The sequence below is a fragment of the Anomalospiza imberbis genome, chromosome 20 (assembly GCF_031753505.1).
Source record: "Anomalospiza imberbis isolate Cuckoo-Finch-1a 21T00152 chromosome 20, ASM3175350v1, whole genome shotgun sequence".
NCBI lineage: Eukaryota > Metazoa > Chordata > Aves > Passeriformes > Viduidae > Anomalospiza > Anomalospiza imberbis.
Genome location: NC_089700.1, coordinates 129,260 through 151,224, shown reverse-complemented (window position 1 = coordinate 151,224; position 21,965 = coordinate 129,260). Strand labels below are relative to the sequence as shown.

Here is a 21,965-nt window from a genome sequence, read left to right as displayed (position 1 = left end):
ACACTCATTACTCCATTTGAATAGTCAGAACAGAGGAAATACCCTCAAGAAACCGTACCTCCAGGGCTGTAGTCCTTCAAATCTTCCTTTTTCTGGTGAGGAAGGGTAAATCTGTAGTCTATACTGTCATGTACCCAGCCTTTCTCAATAAACAAGCCAGGAACCTCATCTGAAAACAGCCAGTATCTGTAAGAAATGTGTGTTATTAGGTACCTGTCTCATTTTCTGGCTAGTTAAACACACATACACATTTATTTGCATTGAGTGGAGAAGCATCTGTGTGCTCAACTCACTAAAAGCTGAATGCATGCATATCTTTATGTTAACCCAGCTGAGAAATAGAGAAAGCTTTGCTTAGAATCCATTCCAAGAGCATGCCTGTCCAACAGCCATGAAAAAAAAAGATGGTAAGGAGGTTGCTGAGCACCCAGTGCCAGCACTTGAACCTTCACTGGTCCTCTCCTCCATGGGAAGGCTTCAAAAAGCCAGACACATAACCAGCCACTACACTCCATATACACAAATACTTTCCACTTCTATTTCCTCTGCAATTCCATACACCCTTCCTATCAATCCCTTTCTGGAGGATGGTATCTGACACAGTCCTTCTCTCAGGGAAGAGATGGAAGCTCATGGTCATTTCCTTTCCCACCTGTTGTGATTCCTGTCAGTGCCAATTGGGGTCCTGCGCATCACCAGTTTGGCTTTAGCAATTCCATCCTGGAAAGTTTTCTCAGCAGCAGCTTTATGCCTTCGGATTCTTTCTTCCTCTGCTTCTTTCTCCATCCTCACTGTTAGAATCAGCAAAGAGCAGCATTAGCTTTCCTTTATTGTATCCAGACATCAATATTGTCTTTTATTTTACTATACCATGGGAGTAAAAAAAGCAGTTTTATTGGGGTTTTTAATAAACATTCTTTACAACCATACACTCTTCAGTTTATTTTCTGCCCATCATTCTTAAAAAAAAAAAAAAAACCAAAAAAAAAAAAACCAACCAACCAAAAAAACACCCCAAAAAAAACCCACCCATATGGCTATATATAGAAGTAGTAGTTAAGTTGTAAGGATGGACTGGGTTGAAGAAGCCCTGGATAAAAACCCTCATATCACAGAATCACGGAATGGTTTGGGTTGGAAGACACCTTAAAGATCATCTTGTTCCAACCCTGCCATGGTCAGGGACACTTAGACCAGGTTGCTTCAAGCCCTTTTCAGCCTGGCCTTGGACCCTTCCAGGGATAGGCCAGCCACAGCTTCTCTGGGCAACCTGTGCCAGGCAAGGTTGGATGGGACTTGGGGCAATCTGGTCTAGTGGAAGGCGTCCTTGCCCATGAAGCAGGGGTGGACCATTATCAACTTTAAGGTCCCTTCCAATCCAAACCATTCCGTGATTCTTGGTCTCCCAGAACAGATACTCCCACATTCTGGCTAAGGTGCAAAAGCCATGCTCCATAAAGGATGCTTATCCCTCACTTGTTTCAGAAGCAAACTAACAACCTAGATGAGCTACATTGTCCACTTCTGTCCACCTGGAATCCACATTTACAACCAATAAAGCCCCTAAACTGTAATTCTGAAGTGTTCTCTCTTAACATCTACACTCCTCAAGCAGCACTACTTACACAGAGACAAGGTCTCGTGTCGCAACTCGTGCTTTAGAGAGGTTTGAGTGGAAAGTTTATATTTATACAGCTCCATAACTAATTCTTTAAAGTGAGAAACACTAAACTCAGATTTATTGCCCAAATCCTGATCTGAGAGAAGGGCTGCTGGCAACAACCTGACCATGGGAACAGCAGCAGGGTCAGCAGCAGCAGCAGTAGGAACTGATTTTAGGCAGGAAATATCTCCTCTGTACCCAAGAACCAGATGATGTTTGGGCATAAGACAAATTTTTGGTTATCTTCTGTTCCCAAAACAAAATGTGTTGCCCAACCTCTCTGGGCCTGCCATAATTAGAAAGGTACTGAACAAAAGACACCCACAGATAAAAAAAACTAGAAGCAGTGTCGTGGTTTGACATGGAAGTGAATTTTTTCAGGAAGTTGGGTCAAACCAATCAGTGGTCAGGTTTGGATATTGGCACCTGGAGTGACCACTGAAGGTATGGATATGCCTCTGAGAACACAGGGTGTTAAAGGAGGAACTCCCAAGAGCTCGCTCTCTTTGGTTCCGGTCAGGGTGCTGTGCAGATCTCCCCTGCCCAGCCATGGGGCTGGGTGGGGGAGGGGAAGCCATGAGGCCTGGTCGAGGTGAGCCGAGGGGGCTGAAGGACTGGAACCGAGCCAGCTCCTGTGGACGGAAGAGTGGAGAGAAGCTGAGATGCCTTTGCCTTTCCTCCCCCCGCAGAGGGAAGAGACAGAGAGTCTGGATGGCACCTGTAACTTTGCCGGCTTTGCTGGTGTGGAGGAGAAGGGGGGGGGGAAGGTGCCCACCCTTGGCCTTGGGAATCGGCTGCTGGGCAGAGATATCAGCTGTCCAGGGAGTCTGAGCTTTTAACCCTTTTCTGAGAAATGAAGGCTTTGTAAAATATTACTCCTCCTTGATTTGAAGTAGAAGAGAGACAGTCTGGGATCTGAGATGATGGAAGAGGAAATTTTTGAGTGGAAGGAGATGATGGAGTGGCTTGTGGCTGGACTTTTCTTGTTAGCCATAGACTGAACCAAATTCTCTTGCCAGAGGCTGCACTTAGGGTGATGCCGTGGTGGGCCAAGAGACCTGTTTCAGTGACCACCAACAGAGGAATGGAGAGAACAGAGGAAAGCTGAAGAGGGTGTGGAGAGGCCCTCTGTCTTCAGAAAAGAAGAAGAGAAGAAGATCTCTGTAGTTGGACCCTCGGCCTCAGGGGAAATGGGGGCGACTGTAGTCCCGAGATGAGAAACTGAACTGTTGTTTTTCTTGGTCCTTGGCAAAGCATCCTTAAAGGAGCCCTATGAGCAGTCTGTCCATGCACGGTGGTGAGAGCACTGTGACATGGAAAGGAGAGTGTCACCATGGCAGATTTTCTCCGGGCGGTTGCCATGTGTGACATGGAAACACAAGGGTGGCAGTTGTGTTTCCCGGGGGGTCTGTGGCACAGGAGAGACTCCTGTCTCCCTTGATAGACTGAGTATTGATTATCTGAAGGGTGGCAACTTGATCAGGATCCTGGGTGGTGTCTCATCGTGGGTTTGTTTGGAAATTAGGTGGGAGGAGGAGGAGTGTTTTGGGAGGTCTTCATCCGTGATTTAGTGTTTGTGTGTTTATAGTAGTAGTAGATTAATAAAGTTTTTTCTTTGTTATTAAACTTGGGCCTGCTCTGCTCTGTTCCTGATCACATCTCACAGCAATTATTTGTAAAAGTGCATTTTCATGGGGGCGCTGGCATGGCGCCATTGTCAAACCATGACAAAGCAGGTATTGTTTTTTCTTAAATTTACAAAGTTTAAGCTGCCACAGGAACCACAAGAGATGAATTATAAATCTCCAGTGAGCAAATTCCTTAAAATCAGACAATGCTTATGAAAACAGGCTGTTATTTTTGCCATGAAGTTATTCCACAACACACACTCTACTGACTAGGTAATTTTTCTTACCTCTCATTTGTATTTCTTGTTGCTCCCTCTCTTTCTTGGCTTGGATGGCAAGAAGGCGCCTGCTCTTCACAGCACTGATCATATCATCGGCTTCGATTTCTACCCGGTGCTCTATTTTCATAATTTCGTGTTTTTTCTTCTCATTTCTTCCCATCATCTGCTCTTCTTTCCCGTTCTCCCTCGTTTTAGCCACCATTTCTTTTCTCTTCTGTTTCTCTGCCCTCTTTTTGTCATTCTCCTCCTTCAGGACAGCCAGGCGCTCTTTCCACAGCTCAGCCGAGGCCTGCTGCTTGGACTCCACATGGTCCTGCACTGAGTACGTCATTAGGATCCGGTGACACAGCGCTCCAAGGATCCGCAATTTCTCTTCAGGAGTCAGCTCAAAGAACTCCGATGTCTCCAGTTTCTCCAAAAACTCATCCTGTACCTCATTATCCTCGAAAGCTGCTGAATCCTTACTTTCATCTACATTATCTGAGACCTCGCTTTCCTCTTGCACATCTGACTTGCGCAGGCACAGGCGAACCAACTCGGAAGCGGAATGCAGAGTAAGTGGGATTTCAGAAAGTTTCATTCCCAGCTCAGCATAATCCTCAGCAATTTCATCCTGCAGCAGGGTCTGTAAGAGGATGACCAGTACTCTGTTCAAGTACAGGAAGCCTCCCTTTTCTGCACAAAGGGCTTCCATCAGGGACACTGCTGTGATGGGATACTGAGCATCTGGCATCAATAACCCTGAGTAACAGCTCAGGAACTCCACCACCATGGCCACATCCCCAAAAAGTGTGTTAGGAAGCCCCTCTGGAGTATCAACCAATTTAAAAGTAGGCAATGTCTTCCCTTTCAGATCTTGGTCCTCAAATCTCCTCTGTTTTTCCAGTTTTTCCTTCATCTCCTTCTCCTTCCGCTCCTTTGCTCTTTCCTTCAGTTTCTCTTTCAGCTTTTCCCTCTTCTTCTTCATGTACTCCTTCCGCTGTTCCTCAGTCATGGTGGCCCATCTCTTCCTGTGTTCCAGGAGCTCATAGCGTTTCTGTACCAACCCTCTTAAATCCTCGGGGAGACGAGCACGGTCCTCATTGGAAAGCAGCCGAGCTGTTTTGGAGATGATGCAGGAAAGAGCACTTTTTTTGTCTTCCCGGTCTTTGTTTTCTTTGTAGTAGGCAATGAGATGGAGTGCTGCAGGAGGCAGATGTTTCTGGGGTTTCCTGGAAGATCCAGGAGTGCCTCCAGAATTCCTGGGAGCCCTGGACACCTTAGTGGTACCTTTAGCCATGTCCAGCAGTGTCATTTGTTTCATTTTCATCTTGGGGGTCTTCAAACCTTTCCTGGGAGACTTTGCCTTCCCCGATGACTTCTGCCCATTCAGAACCCTTTTGCCTCTTTGCTTTTTGTCCAAGGATTTGTTGTTGCCCTTTCCTAGTCGGCTCCTCTTTGGAATGTGAAAGTTAGAACCAAGTTTAGCAGGTGACACAATTTTCATCACCTCTTCCAGCTCCTCTTTAGGACAATTTGAGTTCTTAGAGTTTTTCACCTTCAGCGGAGAGCCAATTATAGATTTTTCCAAATGCACATGACACCACAGGGTTGGACTCAGTGGCTGTCCCAGTGAAGATCCGTCAGCTTTGGATTTCTTAGGAAGCTTTCTGTCAGGCGATCGAGAGCTCTTCCTCTTGGTTGAGGGATTGAGAGCCATATACTAAAATTAAAGGAAGAATGATTTTGTATTAATATTGAAAGGTAAATAAAAGTTACCTAGATCTCTTTCTGGCAATTATTTTTGCCCATGTTTTAATGTTTGTTTCTAATGAAATTGCTCACTGCATTAAGGGTAGCAGGCTTCCGCAATCATAATCACAGTCAGAGAATGGCCTGGGTTCGGAGGGACCATAAAGATCATCTCATTCCAACCCCTGCCACAGGCATGGACACCACTAGACCAGGTTGCTCCAAGCCTTGTTCAGCCTAGGCTTGGGACACTTCCAGGGATGAGGCAGCCACAGTTTCTCTGGGCAACTTGTGCCAGGGCCTCATCACCCCCACAGGGAAGAAATTTTTCCCAGTATTCAATTTAAACCTACTCTGTGTGAGTTTGAAGTCATTCCCCCTTGTCCTCAACAAATATTTATCTTCTACTTTTAGAACAACACCTGACAGTCTACAAAAAAGTGAATTTACTGAATGAACAAAATAGTGCTTTCTACACCAGAAGATAATTTTAAAACAGCACATTTCATGGTATAGCATTTAGTTGGTTAATATTATACTTGGCTGGTTAGCACTAAGGGCTGGAAGAACCCATTCATGCTATATATGTATTCAGTACTAAATTTGTAGTATCTGCCATCGCTCATTGCAGCCCTGTACATGGACCAGGCCTAATGAAGTCACACGCATCCAGGTCTTGGGCCCAATACCTGACACTACCATATAAAGACTGTAGCTCTCCCATTTCTCTTACACCAGGAAATCATGTCTTTACTCATAGACAAGCAATGCAAACCACTGGAAAAATTAAAAGGCATCTCAAATTTTCTAAGCAGACCACTGTTCCAGATGTTCAAGCCATGTCACCTCTCAAAAGGTCAACCTTCAAAAAAGTAGGTTTTCCTGCTCTGCTTCTCTCTGGATTTAACAGATATGTGGAATTGGCACTTGGGGACATGGTTTAGTGGTGGCCTTGGTGCTGGGTTAGGTTTGATGATCTTACAGGGCGTTTCCAACCCTAATGATTTTGTGATTCTAAAACCCAACCAGTACACTGAGGTCTCTGCCAAGACCCAAGGAATGGGTGGCAAAGCAAAGCAGGTACTTCTGTGAATTCTTACCTTATGTGGGTCAAGCAAGAAGTCACTGAATTTACTGGGGAGAGAGTACTTCTTCACTAACTCATCCTCCACAACCCACGGGGCATTCTCACACGTGCCAGCACGTAGCGCATTGTGACGAATAAAGTACCTCAGGATCTCCTTGTTGGGAGGACGTTCTGTACGGACTAAGCTATCTGCTGGAACGTTGCTGATGATCTTGGAGATAACAAATAGACACACTGTTAATGATTAACTTCTAACCACATTATCAATACAGATCATATGCCTATAAGGAACTAGGATCATTGTACTGCTTCATGTCCAAAAACTCTTTGCTCATTCAAAGCTCTCTTGGAAAGACAGAACCGAGACATACAGAGATTGGTAGGAGAATCAGATAGCCAAAACAGTTAAAACCCATGAGTTTATGATGCAGATTTTTTGCCAAAGCCCACTGTTTTATCTCTGACCTTCCTCCAGCTTGTGCTTGCTACTGACTTTAAAGCTTTTACATACTCATGTTTGATTTTTTTCCTGAGACCAAAGGAGCACCTCTGCACATAGTACTCTTTGAGGGCAGCACTAGAAAGGACTCAAGCAGACAACTCACCTTATCTTCATTTTTCAGTTTGACATCATATTTGTGTGGCAGGAATTTAGGTGGGACCCACTTCTTTTCTTCCTTCTTCAATGAAGTGGGAAGCTTTCGAGGAGACCTACGTGCTCGATCATCTGATAAAAGAAGGTGAGACACTGTCTTATTATTACAGTAAAAAAAAGAAAGGTTAAAAAATCCAAACCACCACTGGATGGGGCATCCTACTTCTTGCTATCTGTACAGTGTTTGGTTGAACTAGAACATTAGGAATATAACCCAAATGGGTTTTAGAAATAGCTGGAAGATACAGGCTGGGAATGGAGGCCCAGACCAGCTCTGAACTAAGGAGGTAACACCTATCTTCAAAGAGTACAAAGGACCATCTTCATTTAAACCCATCTCTCTGCAGACAGTAAGCTGCAACCACCTACACAAAGGTAGAAAACGTCTATAAGGTTTATGAAGGGGAGATATAATCCAACCACTAAACCTTCTAAGGGAACACCTCAAATAGCCCTTGCTTCTTTGAAATAGTTCCATGGCAGGAATTGCTGACTTGGTTTTGTCTTAAGAAAGCAATCTCCAAATATTTTTATGTTTGTGGCTACCACAGAATCATGGAATAGTGTGAGTTGGAAGAGACCTTAAAGCTCATCTCATTCCACTCCCCCTTTCATTAGACCAGAGACACCTTCCACTAGACCAGCATGCTCCAAGCCCTGCCCAACCTGGTCTTGGACACTTCTAGGGATTGGGCAGGCACAGCTATTCTGGGCAACCTGTGCCAGGGGCTCACCACTCTCACAGGAAAGAATTTCTTCCTAGGATTCAAATAAAACAATAAAGCAAGCATGAGGGATGAGAGTAATAATCTACTAAATACATAGAGAATCAAAGTAGATGTTACACCTAAATAAAACTTAAGAATACAGATCTCAGAATCACGTAAAAGAGCACTGAAGCTCCAGTATCATTATACCTAACATGGTATAAACCCAAGTGACCTCTTCTTTTGTGATTTACTGTCTAGATTCCATCAAACAGCACCTGGATATTTGGGTCAGTAAGAAATTATTATCCATTCCATCCTGAAGTTAATTTTAAAAAGCCAACTTCATTTATTGTTGCATTCTATTGTAATAAAACATACATTTATTACAACTCTTCCTACTGGAAGAGTTCAAAGCCACGTGGATGAAGCTCTTAGGAAAATAGTCTAGTGGAAGGTGTCCCTGCCCATAGCAGGGGGGCTGGAATAAGAGCATCTTTAAGGTCCCTTTCAACACAGGTGATTCTGTATTTCTAAATCATCTATATTGTGTTGTCTCCTGTATTCACTTTATATCGGATTGTCCAGAGTAGTACAGGTTCCAAGTCCGGCTCAAGCTACAGAACCATCCTTCAGCAATTCACCATCAATTTTCATGACAATCTAGACTTTCCTTGCTCTGGCAGATCTTCCAGAGTTCATTCTCATAGCAACTAAAAATATAAAGTCACTTCAAACACAAATGATGCAACAAAGCTGGTATAATGCTGTATTTTTAGTTTCTGAATGAAAGTAGACTCCTAAGCAGAGAGACTGAAACTACCTTTCTCTACTTCATTCCTCCTCCAACAAAACCAGCAAGTTTGACACAAGTATTAATAGAACTGCCAAGGTTTGCTCTGTCCCCTCTTGCGTGCACAGGCACACAGAGCTCCTACATCACAGTTATACAGAGCTTGTTACTGCTTCCAGTTACTCACTCTAGTGTAGTGACTTCAACCCACATCATGTGGCCACATGTGACCATTATTAGAGAGAAAAAGTCCAGGTCAGTGTCGCCGGAAACCCCCAGCCTCTGTGAATGCAACTCAACATTTCCTACTTCCGTAGTCTGCAGTATAACTGTAAGAAATGCTACATAATTATATTCACTCTGGATGAATTTGTGTCAATGATGTTACTATGACCCTATTTTCTGTTATAACCCAGAATATAAAAGCATTAGCAATAAAATAGCCTTTTAGTAACAGCATATGTACAAGGAAAAGAAATAAAAGAATGCATGTTTACTGCTTAGGTTATGACTCTGCCAGCACCTTGAAGTGGAAAATGTTTAGGTTCATCTTTCCCAGGAAGGGGAGGACAGTCCCAGCTTCCAGAGGTGACTACATACAGGCCAGAACCAACTGAGTCAGGGACTGAAACAAGAGCAGGAACCCTCATTCCTTGCAGTATACAATCTTGGAGTGCTTCCCACAGCTGCTGGAATACCACACACCCATGCCCAAAGGATCATGGTAAATCTTTTTTAAACATCCAAATCCAAAATTGCTGCTGTAAATTTGATCACTAAGCATTTATGAAGTAAAAGGTACTTCCCACGCCTCTTATGTGGCATCTCAAGAGAATCACCACTCAATAAAAATACATGTATAAATAAATAAAGCATCATTAGCCCCTCTCCAAGCCCAACCCCTGTTTCCAGTGATGTGTATAAGGCCAGATTGTTTCTGAAACACCTTTTTTTGCTTCCTGATTACAAAGAACAGTACAATGAAATCAGAACAGCTCATAACAGTACCCATCAAAAACAGCTGACAATTTTTAAGCTCAGGACTAGACCTTGGTATGACTTCTTTTCCGCTCCTGACTTCACTATTTTCTTGCTGGGCTATTTTCAAAGTTTCCTCTTTCCCACATTAGAGGGGATTACACAGCTTTCCTGAATGCTGGAGTCACTATTTACAAATGCCAACAGTTTATTCATTTATGAGACTTGAAAATAAAGCTCTCAAGGTTAGAACTACATTGTGGGATTGGGATAGGTTTGTTTGAAAACACTTTTTGTAATCTGTTTTAAAGAATCTTATAATTCCATTTTAATAAGGACAGGACAAAATGTGTTTGTTTGGGATTTGTTTTTTTTGGTTTTTTTTTTTTTTTTGTGTGTCTTTTTTTCAGGGGGGGTTAGTTGTTTTTTGGACAGCACTACTTATTTCTGCACCAGGAAGAGCATACGAAAGAGGAAAAAGGTTTTAAAGGATGCTTTATTTCGAACTGTCAGGGAAAAAATAATATTTTATCTAAACATATGAAAACTGGAAAGAGAATAAACTAAAAATAAAAAAACCCTCCTTTTTTATTATAACTGGGGACAAAGAGAATTAGAGCTTGTCTCTGACTCCAAAATAACACACTTTAGAAGCAGGGAGGTTTCCACTGAGGATGAGCACTGCAGCAGAATTTTATAATTCTGAACGAACCTTTGCTGTTCCCCTAACTGTTTTTTTAAATACACTTGTTATACTTTAGATGTTTATACATTTCATGCATTGCTTTTGGTATTACACCTTAGAATGACAGCACATTTTTTCCTTTAAATCAGGCAAGAACAGCTGAAAGACAACAGCACTGATGCCCCAAAAATTAACCACTAAGAAGGATAACTTCTGGATTTTCACCATATAACACTGTTTAGCCATTAACAGCCCAGCACCGAGATGTAAATTTGATTACTGAGCAAACTCCAACACTCACTGCCAGGTGCTACCTACTGCCATGCTGTCTCTCTACTTACTCATACTATCCCTCCTGCTGTCATCCTCCTTCAGCATAGCTTCCTTCTGGTTGTCCTGGGCTGCCTGGCTGGAGTTCTCCTTGTCACTAGACGGAGAATCACAAGCTCCGTCAGATTTTTTTTCCGAGGCCTCTTCATCAACTTTCTCCAGGGGATGCATTTTCACAACTTTTACTGGCAACATTTTCTCCTTACCAACCTGCACAGAAATATTAATAAAGATTGAACTTGAACAAAACAGGTGAGCTAACGGGCTTTAACACTATGAAGAAGGGAAAAATACCAGCTAAGATGACCTAAAAGCAAAACTCCCAATCTATGGTGTTTTCCAATGCTGCATTCTCAGCCTAAGGACACAGTATGTGCATAATGAGCAAGTGTGTTCTCAGCAACCCCAGTTTAGAGACTATGTCTTAAACATTGGCCACACACAACATTAACTCCTCCCCATTTTCAAAAAGTTGGACTTTTCAGCAACATTCCCAGTTTTAGAGGGAATTTTCAGATCTTTATGGTTTTTTTAGAGATTTAAAAGCTTTGACTTCAGGCTCCATTTGTTTCAGAGTACTGTTCCTTCTGGCAATGTGTCAAGTGAAAAGATTATGACAGATGATAATTTTTAATTTCTTCTAATTAAATAATGTATTTATATATAAACAGATCATCACATATTTAAGCAATATAACAATTTTATCTGTTTCCCATGCACACCCATATTAGTCATTTTTTGCTTGCTATTATTTCAGGATCCTGGAATGGTTTGAGTTGGAGGGCCCCTAAAAACCGTCCCGTTCCAAATCCCTGCCATGGACAGGGACACCTTCCACCAGAAGTATGGCCTACAGAACCATTTTCCATCCAAAAGCAGGTGCTGTCACTGGGATTCTATAGAGAATAAATTTTCACATCCTTCTAATAACTTGAGTGGCTAACATATTCTTCCCATCTCTTACCTTTAGCTATCTGGAATTAACCCTATGCAGAAGCACAGGATAAAATGGAAAACATATCCTTACCTCAAAGTCACACTCTTCACCCACTGCGAATTTGGTCATGATCTCCAACCAAGCTGCATCCACCAACTTTTCCAATGACACAGTGTTGTGGTGGACTATTTCCAGGACCAGTTTCTCATACCAGATAGGAAACTCCTCCTTTAAGCTGAGCAAGCACAGAAGTTTTCATTATTCGAGGGAATAAAAGCCCAAGTGCAAAGTACCCTTCTATTTCCCAATTCCTTGTGTTAACAGCCACAAGGACCTTCAAGGCAGATGCTCCATTAGCATGCAAACATCCAAGGGCTTTTTGCTCCTCTCCCTTCCCCAGGTGTTAGCTGGCATGAAAATCCCAATTGTCCTGGTCCTCCCCAGAAGGAATACTGTAAACACTGAGGAAGAGCAGCACTGAGTGTGAACCCTTTCATGATGGTTATTACTGTTTCTCTATTAGATATTAAACATAGATCAAGATGACACAATTGTCCTGGGGCTTGTTACTTTAAAATGCTTGTTTCCACTAACACCAACAGTCTGATAAAGATTTAGTATTTCCTTCTCCCCCAACAGGCTGCCAGTGCAGTAAAGACAGGGGCAGGTTTACACAATCATATTATCTTGCCAGAGAAAAATATCTTGTGTGTTTCACATGTCATGATCTTCAAACTTTTCCATTCAAAGAAAAGAAAGGACTGTGACATTAAACTTCCCTTCTTTCCCTTCTAAAAGCTGACCTCAGGAAGCTGGCAGGGACACTAAGGCATATGTTGCATAAAGCCTTCTGGCTAAAAAGTAAAGTCTGTTTCAAGTTACCATAAGGAGGAAAAAAATACTCAATTTTTCCAAAGCACTTTCATCTTCCCAGACTCCAGGATCCGTGGCTGAGAGCCCTCAGCTATATGTGCTGTGTTACAACTGCCATAAGCAAATTTATCCCTTTAGCAACCTGTCTAAATGAACTTTTTTATTCAGCTTAGTGTCAGGTATTAAAGCAGACAAACTACCTGGGAAACTTTTCATCCCGTTTCAAAGAGACAAGACCAAAATCTAATTTCACAGAATCTTCCCAGACCCTACCCCCCACCTCTCATATTAGAGAGACTATAGCTACATTTTTTATTGAGAAATTTCCCATTTCTGTTTCATTGACATTTCTTAATGTTTCCAGAAGTGGTCAATCAACCCAACACAGACAACCAAAAGGAAGCAGCAGCAGACCACTGAGTTTTGACTCAGTCTTTTAAGTTTATGGAGCTGCCTCTGCACTTCCCCTGCCCTCTCAAACATGAACACCAGGGAGCAAAGCCTGAAGGCAGTAGTGCATTACCCCTCAAAGAAATTAGGACTATTAGCAAATGGGCTTCTTATTTGTTGGCTTTAAGGCTGTGATTAACCACAAATGATGGTGAATTTCTCCTTAGGAAAAGGCTGTGAACTCTTTGCCAATGGATCAGAAACATGAAGAGAGGCAGCAGAAAATTCCACCTCTTAGGTGGTACCGCTGACATTCTCCACAGTTTATATCCAGGGGAAAAAAAGTCACAGAAGTCCAAGTCATCAGTTGACAGAATGGAGAAATACATCACTTGTTTGGCATAATTCCTACAATTTGGTAATCACACAGTAAATTATATGTGTTGGTAGAGACAAGGACTTGCATCTTTACAGGAAATTCACTTCTATGACAAAGGCCATGCTGGAGCTCATCCAAGGATTCCTGTGGGCTAGAGGAAGAGGTCAGGGCCACAGCAGCCCAGAGGAACACAATTTGCACAGAACAAGGACTCTTGTTTCAAGTAGAGCAGATTCCCCAAAATCTCACTACATTTTTTTTTTAAATTAGTTCATCGACTCTAATGCAGATCTGGAGAAAATAATTACACGTGTGTACCTGGCTGACCTCAAACACTTCAACCGACTCCTTTTATTCTATTTTGACTGTACATTGTTCAAGATTTGTTATCTTTCCCTCTAAAATATTCCCAACACTCCAGGGGCTTTAAAATATGCCAAGTGCCATATGCTGAAATATTTTGGTTCAAGTAATACCAAGATACAGCACCAAATAAGTAAATTACCCAATTGTATTAGTGATGGTTTAAAATTTGGACTTAATTTGTTTGCTTTCAACTCCAGAATCCCCAGATCTCCTTACAGCTCCTTACCTCACCTCACAAACTAGCCACACATCCCCAAGCCCACTCTTACACCCCAACACCTAAAGATAGGCACAAACCCACATCTCCACCAGTACTTACAGCTCAGCAACTTCCTGCTCCTCCTCCCAAGCCTCTTTGTGTGTCAGCTGGCTGCTTCCTGTGCTCTTGCATGTCCAGATCCGCTCGCTGTATCGCTCTAAACGTGCTTCGTACTCTCTGTATGAGTGGCAGCTCAGGAAAACAGGATTTATGCAGTGGAAAGCAAAATCACCATAGCACGAAACAGTGAAATTTAATTAAACTCTTATGACTGGAGTGTACAAAGGCTAAGGAGAGCCTCAGTACAGTCTAACCCTGTGACTACCATGAGGATGCTGTGCTAAATCAAATGTGTTGGTGCTTTCTGAGGCCAAAATGCCTGTCCTGCTCATCCTGGCACAGAAGATTCCACACCACCAAGAGCTCAGCTGCACTGCACAAGGGGAACACAGATGGCTGAAGGTTTCACAGCATTGCTAACTTACTTTTCAGCTTTTCCAGTCTGATACACTGGAAAACAGCACAATCAATGACACAGGCACATGCAGGAAGTACAGCATGGATTGCTGCTAAATTCCTGGCAGTAACTGTTGTGGCACTGCTACTACCAATGCCTTATGGTGGTGTTACAAAATCCAGATGCAAATTACCAGGCTACCCATCACCCCAGTCTTTTGACAAAAGAAAAATAAAACAACCTAAACCATTTGAAACTGAAACCCCTAGAAAGGCCATTTTTTCCTCTGGTTTCAACATGAGGAGCTCTCTCACCAACATCACCTGCTTCATGGGATCACAGAATCCCAGAATGGTTTGGGTCAGAAGGGACATTAAAGTCAATCTTGTTCCACCCCCCTGCCATGGGCAGGGACTACACTAGGTCACTTCGAGCCCTGTCCAACCTGGCCTTGAACACTTCCACAGCTTCTCTAGACAACCTGTGCCAGGAGCTCACCATCCACACAGCAAAGAACTTCTTCCTAATATCTAATCCAAACCTACTCTCTTTTAATTTGAAACCATACCCACTGGTCCTGTCACTTTATGCTCTTGTAAAAAGTCCCTGTCTTTCTTGTTGGCTCACTTCAGGTGCTGACACTCCTGTGTCACAACCTGCCTCAAGGTTATGTTATTCCAAGTGGAATTACATGATTAAAGGGTGCCTGGGCAAGCCACTGGGGTGCAGAGAGCAATAGCTACTCTGCTGTGAGCACCTTTGGCTGCTCTCCCTGCTCCACCTTAGTGGTCATTAATAGTCAGGGTAAACAGAGAGCAACTACTTCACACTCACTATGGACAGAAGATGCACAGGCACAATTATCAGTGTGGTGTAAATCCACACCAATTGCCCTGTGATCAATGCCACATGCCTTCTAATGGGAAGAGGAGAAATTCTAAGAGAAGCAAGAAAAGCACCTTTTGCTTCTCCTGCATATGCCCTCCAGTGGCAAAGCTAGCATGAAGCATAAGGCACACTGGGTACAGCCACAGCTCAGCCGACTGCCACACCAGCACTGATTTGCAGAGCCTCGTGGGAACAGCAGATTGCTCCACCCTCTTGCACAGGCAGAGCCACCAGCTACAGCAAAGCACTCAGTGTGTCTCACACCTTTTGCCATTCAAGAACACTGTAGTGTGACCAAGGAATCTTTTTTAAGATTCCTATTCGGAATTACAACTCCAGCAAAGCAAATTTCCTTAAATGTTTCCTCATAGCTCCAAGGTAAAGCATAACAAGGTACAGCAGCTGCATTATGGGTGTTGATGTACAGGTAACTTGCAGACACAGCAATCCTGCCCTGTGATCAGTGCAAGGATATTAACCACGCACTATGCAAGGATATTAACCAGGAAGAGAGTCAACTCCAGAAGAGTCTGCCACAGTACTCCCTTTTCCTGAAGCACACTGCAAAATCCAGCAGAAACCCGATGGCCTCCCAGCTTATCGTGCTTGTGGAGTCTCCTGCTTCTCAGCAGAAGAAAAGACCTGACAAGTTATCACCCCACTATGATTCAAGCCGCCTGGCCCATTCTTACCCTCCTTGGGGTTTAAAAGGCACAAAATTTTTCACAGAAACAAGAGGTTCTGTGGTTCAGGGGCAGGAAGCGTGATCATTGTGGTAGAGCAGAAAATCACAGCTCATCTGCAAAGCCCCACTGACCAGCCCAAGAGTGCCACTGTGATGCCTGTTGTAGTGATGCTGAGGTAGGAGAGAAAAAAAATATAAAAAATTAAATCAAACAAGAAACCAGGAATCTTCTTTGAATTTACAGCAACTTGGGACTGCAACAGGTTGCCCAGAGTAGCTGTGGCTGCCCCATCCCTAGGGCCAGGTTGGACAGGTCTTGGAGCAACCTGGTCTAGTGAAAGGTGTCTCTGCCCACAGCAGGGAGTGGAACAAGATGAGCTTTAAGATCCCAACCCATACCATTCTGAGATTCTATGATTCAATTAATCACTTTAATAATGACTAAGTTGCAACCATAATACTATTTATTCCTGTGCCTTTCCCACAAAGAACAGCATTAAAACCAAATCCAATCCTCACAGCAGACAGGAGCTTAAATGCAGGAGCAGCAGTCATCTCCAGCTTCATCCAGCAATCCCTCTGCATTCTCCCCTTGGTTTCCCTCTGTGTATCTGTGGAATAACTGAATGACGTACTTTTTCCCCTAACATCACTTCTGATATCAGTAGGGAGATCCAAGAGACTTTTCCCTATGAACTTTTCCCTTGTACACACCTATGAGAACAGGCTTAACCTTACCATATCAGGACTCGCATTTCCCAGACAAGCCTGGAATTTAGAAGTAACAGAGAGGGTCATTCCCTGTTCAGCTCAGATCTGCCTCTTCCAAGCAATTTAATTCCACCTTCAGCTGGTCCGCTCATCTAACACTGACCCTGGACACACACCTTATCTAGGGCTCCAGACTTGTCCCACAGTGTTGACCCTACCTTTGTGCTCTGCCAAGACCTCCAGGTCAGGTCCTACTTTGAATTCCTGGGGCCAGCACAAAGCCAAAATGCAGGAGGATATTTCTGCAAAGTTTACTATAGCTCAAACTTTCCACTACATATATACTGTTTGTCTTCTACACTCAGACTGGAAACAAACCCAAGAAATTTCAGATTGTTCAGCAGGTCTGATCCAGGACTGCAAGTCATCATGCCCCTGGTATGCCATAATCAACCGACCTCTCTACATAGCTGGAGCCTCCATTGCCAAAAATTCCCAACACAGGAATAAATAAAAAATCCTGGACACAAGCTACTTGTGAACATTGCCCAAAAAGCTACTAATAACATGTATACTAAATGAAGCAACTGACTATCCACTGTGTAGGTGTTAATACATCACATCTGTTTCCATCCCACTGCAGATCACCTAATGCTGAAACACAGCAAAATTAAAGTACAAACAAAATTACAGTAGAAAAAGGGGACCTTTTTAAAGAAAGATGTTTAAAAATTAGCAAGCTAACCACTGCACAAAACAACTGCTGGCAGAATAAAACAGTTTGCTTCTTCCTCAGTTAGTAATTTCTGAGAGAGCACTAATATCGACTCCAAAAAAGTTTTACTCTATCCAAATTGTCTGCACTTACATTAGCCAAGAAGGTAAACTTCCCAGAAATGTGGATACATTTATAAGGATGTGTGGCAAAGTTTTTCTGCAATTGGAGAGTGTGACACAACAGCATCTTGGTGCTGCCACCTTCCAGGCAGAGTTTGTCTGGCCAGTATCACATGTGAGGATGTGAGCAGCAGCCTTTAACCTGCCAAACCCGGCCCAACTCCTCTTCTTCCCTGCGCTGGTACCATACAGAAGTATGAACTAAAGAAAGACAACAAGCTTTTATTCAGAGAGGAGACAATACAGCTTCCCAAAACTGGAAGCTGAAGGAAACCTTTGGCTGGAACAGCCCAGGGCAGCTGAGCTCTCTGAATGCAGCATATCTCCTGATCCGGCAGCAGTTTTCCAAACCATGCTGCAGCAGACCCATATGCCCACAGCTGAGCTGACTGCCCACCAGGGTACACAATGGCTATTTGGGAGACTGCAAATGTTCAGCATCCACTGCACTGGTGACAGCACGGTACATGTGCAAAGCATTTTCCTGACACTTCAGGTAGCTCAGAGCACACCCCACTGAGCTCCTGCAGGGATGAGTCTATCCCTGGCTACCCCATGATCCGCCATCCCCACACCCACACAATTAGCAAGACCTGAGGCTTTGCCAGGATGCAAAGGGTTCAACACAGCAGGACTTCTCTTACAAGGTTTTTGCAGGATTTGGCAAAGGAAACACCATAAAGCTACAAGGGAAAAAGAGGCCAAGTAAACACCTGAACTCTGCTGACCAGCATATTCCACTCCCACTGCTGCAAACACTTCCACAACACAAGCCCAAGGGGAAGATGTCTCTCCTCATGCACACCACCACAGTCTCCATTTTTTGTGTGACCCAATCTGCAGCAGCTGCAAATCTTAACAATAAAAAAAAGCTTTAAGAAATTTTGATGTCCTTCAAATGCCTCACTTGTAGCTGTGCAGTACAAGAACTTACAGTCTTTAGGGGAAGAGCTGATGAATAATTTCTAAAAATAGAAAAAAATTCAGGAGAATATATTCTGTCCGGTCTTGGCATAAATAACACGGGGTGAAAACTCAGGTACCTCCTGGCACACTCTCAGTAGGCCCCTCCCATCTTCTACAGCCACTCCTCCTCAGCACTATCTACGATAAATGGAAGTGACCAAAAAAACCTTCCAAGTCTTCCTTGGGTAACATCTCCCTCCAGCTCACTGGCTCATTTGCAATTTTCTGTTCCACTTTTGGCCTAGCATATATTATACACTGTAAACAAGGCAAAGCAGAAAACCAGCATTGCCTGGTTTCTCTTTTTAGCCTCATGACGTCTGTCTGCCAAGATGAACTTTCTAGAAGATGCTAGGCTGCCTCCCACAGCACCCCATTAAATACTTCCTCCAAGAAAAGAGCATCTCTCCAGAACCTCAGTGCTTGTCTTGGGTTTCTTCTTTCCTTCTAACCCTACTGCTAACACCCTCCCCTCTCAGGATGAGAAACTATCATTTTTTCCCCCTTAATTTTAATACCACCCAAGTGTTCGCAGAAACATGTCCTCCACCTACTCACTAGATCCACAAGAGCCACCCAACAAAATGGTGCTCTCAGAAGGAGCCTCAGAACTCCCCTGTGCTGTTCCAACAAGGCAGACAGCCCTTAAAGCCATGTCTTCTTTTATAAAAGTAGTATTTAGGCTTAAACTCATCTTTTTGATCACTAATCACTCCTCACAGGGAAAGAGAAAAGAACTGCCTGGTCAGGTGGATGACTGAGCTACTTTCAGTTTGCACACACCAAAAGAGCAGGTTGGCATCACAGACTGCATGTTTTAATCTGAAACACAGTTAAAAAGCAAGTCTCCAACACTCCACCTAATCTTGTTTTACTGGAGCGAGTGCATTAACAATGCCTATCTGCACTCAAGAGATGCATTTCCTCTTCAAAAGCCACTTAATCCTTCCTAGGCGCTTCCTCTGCCCGTTCTGTTCACTGCAGAAACATGACATTCTTCAACACAGGGGCTATCGAAGTTCTGGAGCCCCTTTGTCTTCCACACTGCCAACACCTCCTTCCTATATTCACGCATTACCTCTCACTTAGAGCCATTCCTTAGTTCTCAACTCAGATCCTGATTTCTGTAACACAAACACCAACCCAGCCTTCTGAAGCAGCAAAGTCTGCACGTTACAGCGCCGAGGTCCTGCCCCTTCAGCCCTGCTGCGGATCCGGACAGTAACTCTGCTGCTGCGCAGCTCTGTCAGTTACCAGCCTGGCCCAGCACCACTTCCTGCGATCAAGGACTGTCACACGCAGGGGAAAAAAAAAATTAAAAAATGTTTTTTATGCAAAAGCGGCCCAGGAAGAGATACGCTCATAACGAAAACCCGGGATGTACACAGCGAGAGCTCCTGCCGCTGTTTGAATTCTCTAGAATTTAAGGACTGAGGAAGCCTCCGGTGCCAGTGTGCTCCTGGCCCGCGGGACCCCAGTGTCCGCAACCGCTCCAGGAGTGCGTGAATTGCTCTCACAGCCCGCTTTGACGGTCCCCGTTAGCTCCGCTCCCCGCCCGCTCCAGCTCCGCGGAGTTGCTGTCCCATTTCCTCCGCCCGCCTGGAACAGGCTCGGGAGCTCCTCAGGGAACAACGACCCCGCCGAGCCCAGGGCAGCGCTCGCCGAGCTCTCGTCACGGTCCCGCTCCCCGCCCGACCCCACTACGGCTTTGTTCGGCTCCACCGCCCCGGGACCCGCCCCGACCACCCCGCGCCCCGGTGCGGCGGATACTCGCGGGTGCGGAAGGCCTCCTGCGTGTGGGGGATGACGAACAGCTCGCCCGGCTCCCCCGGCGGCAATGGCTTAGCCAGCGGGAACGGCTTGCGGCCGAGTAGCGGCGCCATGGCGGTACCCGGTGGGGCCCGGGCGGGACGGTTGAAAAATGGCGGGAGATTCCGCTCCCCCTCACGGCGGGCGGCGGGACCGGCCCCGCGCGCGCGCCCCGACCCTGCCGCCCCGCCCCACAGCGCCCTCCCCCTGCGCCGCGGCGCCGACAGCCTATTGGCTAGGCGCCCGCTCCGCCAGCTGCGGATTGGTCGCACAGCCGGTCGATCGTGCCGCCTCGCCCCGCCCCGCCGGCGCGGCGGGGTGAGAGGTCGCGTTATGTAAGTGGCGGCGCAGCGCGCGGCTCCATTTTGTAGCCCCCCGTTATCCGCCCTCCCCCCGTGCCGCGCGGCGACCAATCACAGCGCACTCCGCCCCCTCCAGTCCCGTGGCTACCAATCAGAGCGCGTTCCGGCCACCGCCCCTCCTCGCGCCCATCCGGGTATCCCCGCGGGGCCGCGAGCCGGGCTTTGTCCTCCGCGTCTGGCGCGGGGCATTGTGGGAGTGTAGGGAGTTGGGTGGCGGGCGCAGCCGCTCTCATAGGAAGCGCGGGCGGCGCCCGGCGGTGCGGCCTTTCAGCGTCCCCTCGGCGCCGGGTCCCTCCGCTCCGTGGGGAAGCGGAGCGGCGGCTCCGACGGGACGGCCTCCGGGGCGGGTGAGGTTGAAGAAGAGGCAGGAGCTGTGGCCTGGGTGCTGTTATGACAATGGGGAAGGAGGCCCGACCACCCCGTGGGTGCTGCTCCTGGGAATGGAGAAAAGATAAAAATTCGAGAGTTGTGGGTTTATGGTTTTATTTTTTCTTTATAGGAAATGTGTGGGGAGATTTTGTGGCATGAACATTTACTGGGGATTGGAGGGGCGGAAGCTCGAGCACTGCCTGTCTAAAGCAGTCAAAGCAGAAGCTGTAATCTCATAGCTCTTTCCCAGGGATTGGAAAGCAGATTTGTGTTTAATGTGTGAATACATTCTAGGGATCCTGGGTTTGTGCTGTTCATGGCACTGAGGACTAGGTCTACTTTATACAGCCCTGTTGTGGCTTCTTCAGGATGAGAAGCAGCAGCCCTGGAAAACTGCTTAGAATCATAGGATCCCACAATGACTTGTGTTGGAAGGGACCTTAAAGATCATGTTCCAACCCCTGCCATGAGCAGGGATTCCTTCCACTATCCCAGGTTGCTCCAAGTCCCGTCCATCCTGGCCTTGGACACTTCCAGGAATGGGGCAACCACAGCTTCTCTGGGCAGCCTGTGCCAGGGCCTCACCATTCTCACAGGGAAGAATTTTTTCCCACTACCCAGTCTAACCATGCACTTTGTCAGGCAGATGGACACTCGGATTACCTCCTGCATGTAGAGGGCTGTTTATGCGGAATCAGAAATCCAGTGTATTTTCCACAGCATTGTAAACAGGCAGGAAAGAAAGGTAATGCTGCAGCGTAAGTGTTCACTCTTACATTATTGTTGTTGGTACTAGTAATAGTATTCTGCAATGGAACAGGCTCCCAGTGAAGTTATGCCCCATCCCTAGAAGTGTCCAAGGCTAGGCTGGACAGGACTTGAAGCAACTTGGTCCAGTGAAAGGTGTCCCTGTCCATTATTTGGATGGAAAAAAATGATTTCCAAGGTCCCTTCCAACCTATTCCATTTCATGAGTCTATGATTCTGTTTAGTACCAGAACAGATCTGTAATGCCATAAATCCATCAGTGAGTGTAAGAATGGTTGTTGAGGATTCCTATTACCCCTGTAAGGAGCTGT

At 45.2% G+C, this 21,965-nt stretch overlaps 1 protein-coding gene across 5 annotated transcripts in view; it reads right to left on the bottom strand.

Annotated features, from left to right (window-relative positions):
• Positions 1–20,353, bottom strand: part of BAZ1B (bromodomain adjacent to zinc finger domain 1B) — a 47,794-nt gene extending 27,441 nt beyond the window's left edge. For 2 of the 5 annotated variants that reach the window (XM_068210062.1, XM_068210064.1), the window contains exons 1-9: positions 20,117–20,352; positions 13,803–13,919; positions 11,566–11,710; positions 10,550–10,748; positions 6,996–7,117; positions 6,404–6,601; positions 3,579–5,274; positions 653–791; positions 54–186 (exon numbers count right to left, since the gene is read on the bottom strand). In XM_068210062.1, coding sequence (XP_068066163.1) covers positions 54–186; positions 653–791; positions 3,579–5,274; positions 6,404–6,601; positions 6,996–7,117; positions 10,550–10,748; positions 11,566–11,710; positions 13,803–13,919; positions 20,117–20,229 — 2,862 coding nt within the window. In that variant the 5' untranslated portion in view covers positions 20,230–20,352. Of the gene's footprint in view, positions 1–53; positions 187–652; positions 792–3,578; positions 5,275–6,403; positions 6,602–6,995; positions 7,118–10,549; positions 10,749–11,565; positions 11,711–13,802; positions 13,920–20,116 lie in introns of all 5 variants that reach the window. The other 3 variants (XM_068210061.1, XM_068210063.1, XM_068210065.1) reach the window with 3 other exon arrangements.
• Positions 20,354–21,965: the final 1,612 nt, after the last annotated feature.